Below are 9,100 nucleotides of genomic sequence, written 5' to 3' on the forward strand. Positions count from 1 at the left end.
CATCAAAGTAAAGGTGGCATCAGGCATCCTAGTGACCAGATGTGGCCACTTGCAGGGACTTACTCGTTGAACTGAGGTTAGTAATTTCCCCTATGTAGCATATGGACAGACCCAAACCCATACATGTCCCGCTACCTCACCAAAAAATAAAGACCAGGATACAAATATTTCTTTTTGATGGGCGAGGGGTAGCTGCAGCTTTAATACACATTTAGGAAACTTCTCATCGATGACAAATGAAACGCGTCATAACTCAGATCAGGAGTGGTAGGCCTGGCATCGGGTGCCCAGTAGGCAAGTCCGCCTTAACCTCCCACCAACCTCCACCTGTGACTTGTATAATAAAAAGGGATAGACAGTGATAAGGTCAGAGTTGTGTTTATGACTAATTGACCAATAATCCTGGGTAACTGTCGTCATCCTAATTAATTAGGCTAAGTTCCAGGCAGTCCAGAAGTCACATCACTCTGTTTGCTGAGAGAAGAATGAATACCAACACAATGTGTGCAGATTCACTTTTTATTAAGACGCGTTCTTAAATAGTATCAGAGAAAGGAAGTGATTTAACAACAACGTAAGATTTTATATTCAATCCTGATTGGTATGGTACATCTCAATTAAACAGAAAAAGTTTAATCAGTTCCATATATAGCCAGCTACTCCCGGTCCTGTGTGGTGACCTTGGGAGCTGTCTTGTGGCAGCAAGCCAAGCATTTGTTTTTCTTGCACCCATCTTGGATACAAGCGCCACTTCACAACAGATCTGGTAACAAATGTGAAGTCACTGAATTCATAATGTCCCATAAATGATATCCCACAGTCGGGCTTTCTTTCTTCTGATTCACCATGTTATACCTGGCACAGGGCTTGAGGAGGTGGAGCATGACACAGATTTCAATCTGGTTATGTTTATGGAAAAATCCTTTAAATTCAGCCAATTTGTGAATGACCGACTATGTAAGACTCTGTGAGAGCACTTAGTTGTTTCTTTAACTGTAGCACTTGGAGGGTCTGGTGGAAATTGCAAATTCCTTAAATTGTTCCTTCTTGCTCCAGTCCCAGCTCAGAGGAGTCCTTCCTTTCATATTCAGCTGTGTAGCCTGCGGCGCGTTGAGTCCCGGGAGTTCAGACTGATGTTTGCTCATAACTATAATCTTATTCTATTGTGTGACATTTATCGGCATGGCTGCCAGAAATACCGTATGTAAGAGAATAGAAAGTGAAAGTGTCTATAAATACTGTATATAACAGACCCAGTGGCTACTTCTAAGCAGTGTCGGGAAGGAAGAAGCTCTGGTGTAAGTAAAATTCTTAGTGATAGTTTATACGATTATGTCTCCATTCTCTTCTTTTCTCTGCCTCTCATCCTCCTCTCATGTTCTCTCTCATGTATAAAGGCTTCCTCACTTGCATTTTAATGCTTTGTTATCTAAACATTTATTAGAAGTTTAGCATAAAGTATAAGATATTACATTTCGGGAATTCTTAGTTCACTCCTGGCATGGAACTGTCCTTTGTCTCTGCTGTACACTGGCAGAACATTACACTGCATAGGAATACACATCATTATTGGTTTATGTTTTTTCAATGGATCCTTAGGGGGCGTTCACACTTGCGCCCATGTCCGCCACCGAGTCTCCGTCCTATTTCCCAGAGAAACTGGATAGGGGACGGCTTCCCTGAGGTCACTTTTAATGTAATGTTCTGAATGGATCCTAAAAGCAAACAACCCGTGTCTATAGCGGCCTCTCTGCGGGGTAACCATTTTTTTTTTTTGGCCATATCCAAAGTTTTTTTTTTTACAAAAAAAATGGTTTCACTGCGGAGAGGCTGCATACGGACACCTGTGGTTTGCTATAAAGATCCATTCAAATGAATGGGTTTTAAAAGTGACTGCCGACAAGCCGTCCCTTATCCAGTTTCTTTGGCGGGCGGACATGGGCGCAAATATGAACGACCCCTTATGGGTGTGGAATGTAACTATATGGCGTCTAGTACTAGCTTCTGTCTGACTTGTGTGCCTTGAGTGTATACCCGACAGGAGGCTTTAATATGGTGTATACAGAGTCTTATACAATAACTTGTCCTCTCTGAAACAGAAAAAGTTAAAAAGAACTTCAACCTTTCAAAGACAAATCTTGGATGGTTAGCGGGAACAGCTTAAGGGATGTGAGACTCCTATTGATACTATTGTTCTGTGAATAAGGAGTCTATGTAAGGTTAAGTTTACATCTGCATCGGAGTCTCCATTGGAGACTCGGAAACTGCCAAAGATCGGTGGAGAGAAGAGTCCTGCATGGAGGACACCCAACAAAAACCCAACAGACACCCAGCGGATCCCTTTATAGTCTATGGGGTCCATGGGTAACCATTGTAGTAGCTGACTGGCTCTCCGTCGTTCACATCCCCCTGCAGACCCGAACGACAGAGAGCCATGCCCAGATGTGAACCTAAGATCATGTGTATATGTAGATGTTTTAGCGGTCTGGCTCTTTGTTGTCGGGTCCCCTGGTGGCCCCAAACCCCAGAGACCTGTATGCAGCGCGGATGTGAACCTATCCTAAGGTTATATTCATATTCACATGAAGCAGTAATATCTACAATTGAAAATCTGTTCTGTTCATCAGAATGGGGTGCTTTTTGCAGAACCCGCACTTCTGAAACAAAATCAATGCATCTCCTTAAGCAATAGGTTTTTATCAGGTAGCATACAATACAAGGATCATAAGATTTAGCAAAGGAAAGGTTACATACGAGGTGCTTAGTCGTACAGTTTTGGAAAATTCTGCCAATAGTTAATACTAAAGTGCAGAGAATATAAAAAGTTCTACAAAAGAAAAGAAACTGAAAGTAAAGATGTGAGAGGGGGAGGGGGGGAGGTTACCAGGTGGGTCCTGTACACATTACAAAAAGCAGCGGCTGCTTAAATGAAAGTATTTGGCTGACACTTCTGTATTGCACATATAGGCAATGACTTGCAAAACAGGTAAAACTGCTTAGTTTTGTAAATCCAGAGAGAAGGCAAAAAGGCGCATATAATAAATAATATCACCACCTTAGATCAAGATATATCAAAAAGATTAAAAACTGCTAAAAATGTACCGTAAAAGTGCAAACAGCATAGTCCTGACTCCTAATAAAGTAAGGGGCTAACCACATGGGTGTATATAATATATATTATGGAGACATTAGCTCAGTAGAAGCAGTGGTGCGGACCCAACCAGTCAAAACAGGGATATAAAATATGCAGCAAACTGGTTTATTTAGAAAAAAAAAAACAGGAAAATAATTAAATCTTGATTTCAGGCACAAAATCAGCTAAACAAAATCCAGCCTTAACTTCAGACAAAACCAAAATAAAAAAAACCTGCTTGTCTGAGCTAAATAGAACAGATAACCTAACTATATGTGTGGCTTACTACCAGCCGCACGAAAAACACAGGCGCAATATAGTCTCACCGGACTCAGGGTTACAGGATATAATCCTACAACTCCGCCATGCAATCTAAGAGCTGCAGCCTTTTCTGGCCCAGTAACGAGCCAAGGATCTAACCTGGGATAAGGCCTACTCCGGATGTGCCCTGGACCACACATATGTCAGAAACCAGGGGTTGATATATCTGGACTCCAGCACTCTGCCTGTCACCTGCTCACAATATATAGAAATCATGCCCAATATAACACATTACTACTATGCCATAGATAAGGGTACAGAAATCCAATATCAAACACATAATACAATGTCCAAAGTGCTTAGTGAAGGATCCAGAAATGTTCCTCAAAAACAAGAGAGATCAATGGCAAGTGCAAATATAGGAGCTGTATATCAGCTTATTGCGGTTTTATGTTGGTGCACTTCTCTTTTTTACTTCCTTTTGGCTTCTTTGGCCGTAGCCTTGCTATCTGGGATTCTGACTGCTATTACTTATAAAAGTGACCGTAAATATCTATTTATATACATTTATAATTCTGAAATATCCTGTAGGCAAATTTATAGGACTGCAGGGAATACGTAGAAAACCGGAGTCATGCCTTTAGAGGTAAGTAAAGATGGCAGCTTTTCTACCAAGCTATGTAACTATGGCAAGAGCAAAGGTACATTGCAAAACTTTCATTCTGTTGCACCCAACATACATTAATAAGCACGCTTGCTGTCCATAGTCCCTATACAAACTCTGGATAAAGTGTCCCCCATAACAGTCCTATGTGTTACAGAGCTGGAACAAAATTGTACAAATGTTGTACTTCGTTTTAATGTCCATTGCTCTGATCCCCTGATGGATCTAAACAATTACAGTCCTAGTGTGAAACTAGCCTTAGAAGGCAGGGAGTTAATGATAGTACTTTTGTCCTGCTTGGATGCGTAGAGACAAGGACATAGCACTGTCCATTATACAGACACATGGTTGCCAACTGTCCAAAATTTTCCTGGGCCATCTCTAAATTTCAGGTACACTCCTGGATATTTTGACACCTCCTGGTCAGGAAAGTGGGCATGGTAAACAAAGACACAGCTCAAAGTGGATGGATCTGTCCTATTTAAGGATGCGACTGAGTGATCTGGGCATGGCCACAGGGTGGTTTGGGGGAGAAGCTTACTCATCTCTTTTTTACAGACCTATAACCCTGTAGTTTTCTGGTTTTAGGGGGAATCAGCACCATTTAAACTCCACCCCCAAGGAACTTTGTAAAAAGAAAATCTAACTAGCCATAATAATTTACAAAATTTAAAAGCCAGGCTGCTATCAATAACCTCACATCTTCTGTTCATTCATTGGAGGAAGACCCCTATGTATAGTGGAAATCATGTAAAATGTCCAAACTTACAGGTTTTCATAAACATAAAACCTAAAGTACCTTATATACTCCTGTGCACAGTCATGTATACAGTGTACAGTGTTGCTGAAACAGTGTAAGGATGTTCATAATGGCTGGTTGTGCCACAAACCTGCTGAAGTATGTGGCTCTGTGAATGAGTTCCTCTCCCATAAAGCATAAAAAATATAAAAGTTATAGAAGCGTAAAAATTCCCCCTAAAAAAATCAGCAAAGCAATAAAGAAGATCAGGAGGAGGGGGATGCAACTGCAGGTTCCCTGTTTTTAAAGAAGACCTGTCACTAAGCCTGAAAATGCCAATGACACATCTCAACTGGTAGGCACTAGAGATGAGCGAATACTATTCGAAACGGCAGGCTTCCATAGGAATGAATGGACGCAGCCAGCGCACAGCTGCGCCAGCGTCCACCCACTTAAACCCCTGCGCACCGGCCGCTCCCATTCATTCCTATGGGAGCGTGCTATTCGAAACTGTTGTTTCGAATAGTATTCGCTCATCTCTAGTAGGCACTGTGACAATGGTCATTTTGGTGTTTTGTTTGTCTAAATCTGTTCAGTCTTTCCAAAAATATAAGCCCTTTTAACACTAATGTAAATTAGGATATATTAGGCAAATGGGCAGTAACACTGTGGTTCCTATGGGGCGGGGGTTTGTGTGGTATATGTCATGCAATGTTACTGCTCTCTTAGCTGGTAGACCCTTCGTTTCATCAACACTAACAGGGCTTATATCTTTGGAATGGCTGAACAGATTTGAATAAACAAAACATCAAAATGCTCAGGGTGTCAGCGCTGATCACGTGATGTATGCTATATGGCTTTTTGGACCCATTTGCAGGTCCTCTTTAAGCATTTCAATAAATTAGGCAGGGAGAGGTGTTGGAGCAGCAGAGGGGAGAAATCTTATTCGGGGCATGGCAGTAACTTCACTTATGTATCCCCTCACTCAACACACTTGGAGAGAGAATATGCATTCTCAAAAGGAAGGTCCCAAATTATAATAGCCAATCATGATCCCTGTAATATAGAACTGTCTAAGGAGGAATTGAGAATTTAGTTTTACGTTCTATATTATTATTATTTATTATTATTATTATATACTGTACACTGGGATTTTTTTTTAAGGGCTCTCCACCAAAGCCAGGCGATTTGATTGAATTTATACGTCCTTTATACCAACACTGGGGAGTGTTTGTCGGAGATGGCAAAGTTGTTCATTTAACAGGTAAGATGCTCAATAAACCCAAGATCCATTCAGCAAAGCTAAGTCTTGAAAATGGTCTAAACTATAAAATCCATAGTATATCTCTAAAAAGCAATCGTAAGCTCAAGTTCCACAGATGTAAGAACTTTCTGCTTCTTACTCAGATCAAGATGGTTGGTCTAGCTTATCCTCAGCCTTTGGAAATACAGCTATGGTGAGAGAAGACCCTATAGAACGTGTCGCTGATGGCTGTATCTATAGAGTAAATAATAAGTATGATGCAAGAAGACCACCATACCCACCCCGAAAAATTGTGAACGCGGCACGAAGAGAGGTGGGAAAGAAGAAGAACTACAGCGTCACCAGCGCCAACTGTGAACATTTTGTGACCGAACTGAGATATGGCGACAGCTTCTGTGATCAGGTGATCTATGGGTGACATTAGTATAAATTCCATAGAATATGGGGTGGGGGGGATTTATTACCCCATCTATACCAGTTTTTGGCTATGGTTTGGTGATAATGTAGTGCATCTTTTGCACTAGGCCAAAAAATATTACACATCCACCATTCTGCGCCTGTGAATGTGGGCAGAGCAGGGTGGGGACGCCTTAACCCAACAAATTATAAATCAGTTTCTATACCTGACTGGTGTATATTTCCATTCTGGTGCATGATTATATACCTGATTTTTTGAGAGGCCTGGACCACTTGATAAATGAGACATGCCCTTTATTAAGAATGGTGTATGAAAAATCAGTATTAATACATCTTCCCCATTGTGTTTAGTGCAATGTAGTAGTACTGTACTTATATCCGGAGCATACTTTACAGACCCCGTCTCCAGCTGCAGGTACAGGTTCTCCAGCCAGTTTGATAATGTTACGTCATTGAAGGCACTGTTAAAAAAATAGAGTAAAGCTATAATGGAGTTCTTCTGCCAGTCTGACATCAGAGCGACACTGTTAGGAATCTTAGCATGTCTTCTCACTGCGGCACTGCTTGCTTCTGTTGCCTGAAGGTTGCCATGCTGACAAATGAAGCTTTTAGCGCTTTAAGATGCTGAACCAATCAGCAGCTGAGGAGGGATATTTAAAGTCTGTTCTGAACTCCCCAAGTACCTGCTATTAGTTCATTGTGATTTGTGAGGCTCCTGTGCTCTGATCATAGCCGTGGTTTGCTGTATTCCTGACATTGGCTCAGTATGCTCAGTTCCTCTGAGAACTACAGGAACGTGCTGCGCATGCGCAGTATGGTCGTGCAGTTCTCTATAAGAAAATGACACTCAGGCATGCGCAGTAGCACTCATAACGGAACGTTACTGAACATGCTCAGTAGCTCAGTTCCCCTGAGAACTACATGAGTGTGCTGTGCATGTGCAGGACGGTCATGCAGTTCTCTACTAGAAAATAGCGTTTGAGTGGAGCAGAGCGGATGCGTTACTGTGCATGCATGGGACGTGAAGCGCCAGGAGTGAGACAACAGAAGATGTAGGTAGTACAGCAAGTGTGAACGGATCACAAGCCACGGAGGGGCTTTACTGTGGTATGACACGGGGGTTTGCTCGCTGGCCCTGGGGAACGCCAAGGGTGCTCGGTGAACCTCATTAGCATATCGTTTTTGCAAATTTTTGCTAAAAACGGGTCTTTGGAAGAACTGGAGGCAGCATCTGAATAGCCTTTTTAAAGACTTTTTAAGGAAAATCCAGCAATTAATCCCATCTGGTTAAAACGGAACTTTTAATTTAATTTAGGAAACATCTTACAAGGAAAGGTAAAAACTAGCGATACAGCCCATAATGGAAGGTGGCGTCCGGCTGATGCGTTACGGAGATGCAACTCTCCATATGCATCATGAGTTACCTTTCCTTGTAAGATATTTCCTAAATTAAATTAAAAGTTAAATTTAACCGGATGGGATCGATTGCTGGATTTTCTTCTTCGTTTTCCACTCCTGACTATGGCTTAAAAAACCGCACCAAAATCTGCAACAAAAAATGCTGCATTTCCACAAGGTGGGCCCTTTGCCATACAGTCACAAAATGGAACAACCGTATTTTACTAATTTAATGTAACAGGATATGTTAAAAAATAAAATGTTAATTAATATTTTTTCTCTCTATAGGTGGATAATGCAAAGACGTATACTGTCGGAGGGCTTGCAGTCGCGGGATTGGCTGCTGTAGCATTGACCACTTGGCAAAGATCTCGCCAGAAGCAGTGAGACATTGGAGAAACCTCGCTTCATATATAACCATACAATCTCCTGTATCCTAACCTGACGGAACCAATGGCTGGTTTATCAATGAACAGACAATAATATGTGAATGCATTTCCGTTATTGCGCACACTGGTCAGAGTACTTCTATATTTTGTAGTTTATGCCTCTGGAATTCGAGTCTGGTAGAAAAAAGATTTAATACAAAGTGACCGGTACCAGAATGTCACCCCTATATACCCCATTACACACTTTCCAGCATACAATACACCGGAGATGAGGATGGGGCACCAATAATGTATCTCCTCTACCATCTCCTGAGAAGTTTGCAGTTACTGTGACAATATCCTCACAAATTTCATCAGTAGGGGTGTAACTTCAGGCTTGTGGGCCCTATTGTAAAAGCTCTTGGGGGGCCCCCTGTGTACTTCTCACTATCATCAGCTGCACCCCATGCATACATTTACCATTCCCTTAACGCCTCTCTCGGGATCTGTGCATACAAGCTTTCCACCATTCCCATTCTTAGTCTCTGACCTCCCCTCCCCCAAAGTAATTGTGTCCCCTTTTGTGCCAAATACCCCCTCCACAGGATCCCTCCTTGACTATATACTGCTACTTTGGGCAATAAAATTTGATCTTCTTTCTGATAATGAAAGGCTGTGTGTCATAAATCTTCTTCACCTTTCTCACCCAGTGCATCAGAGGACAATGGGCAGGGAAGACATTAACAATAGCAACAATAGCATGTGTAATAGCCAGTGTTGGACTGAGTTTTCTGGGGGCCCACCCTTCAACAACCTCTTTGGACACCGTCTGCTCAACTAGGGGCGTAACCACCAG

The 9,100-nt window shown here is 41.9% G+C and overlaps 1 protein-coding gene across 2 annotated transcripts; it reads left to right on the top strand.

The window, feature by feature from the left end:
* Window positions 1-1,202: 1,202 nt before the first annotated feature.
* Window positions 1,203-8,852, top strand: LOC142212567 (phospholipase A and acyltransferase 4-like). Of its 2 annotated transcripts, XM_075280529.1 has the most exons (5): window positions 1,203-1,298; window positions 3,986-4,040; window positions 5,962-6,061; window positions 6,205-6,464; window positions 8,165-8,852. In XM_075280529.1, exons 2-5 carry the CDS (start codon window positions 4,029-4,031, stop codon window positions 8,261-8,263), a joined length of 471 nt encoding a protein of 156 aa, XP_075136630.1. In that variant the 5' UTR covers window positions 1,203-1,298; window positions 3,986-4,028; the 3' UTR covers window positions 8,264-8,852. The 2 variants fall into 2 exon arrangements, with proteins under 2 accessions (XP_075136630.1, XP_075136629.1); XM_075280528.1 differs by lacking the exon at window positions 1,203-1,298 and having other exon boundaries at window positions 3,965-4,040.
* Window positions 8,853-9,100: the final 248 nt, after the last annotated feature.

Source organism: Leptodactylus fuscus, chromosome 7 (genome assembly GCF_031893055.1).
Source record: "Leptodactylus fuscus isolate aLepFus1 chromosome 7, aLepFus1.hap2, whole genome shotgun sequence".
NCBI lineage: Eukaryota > Metazoa > Chordata > Amphibia > Anura > Leptodactylidae > Leptodactylus > Leptodactylus fuscus.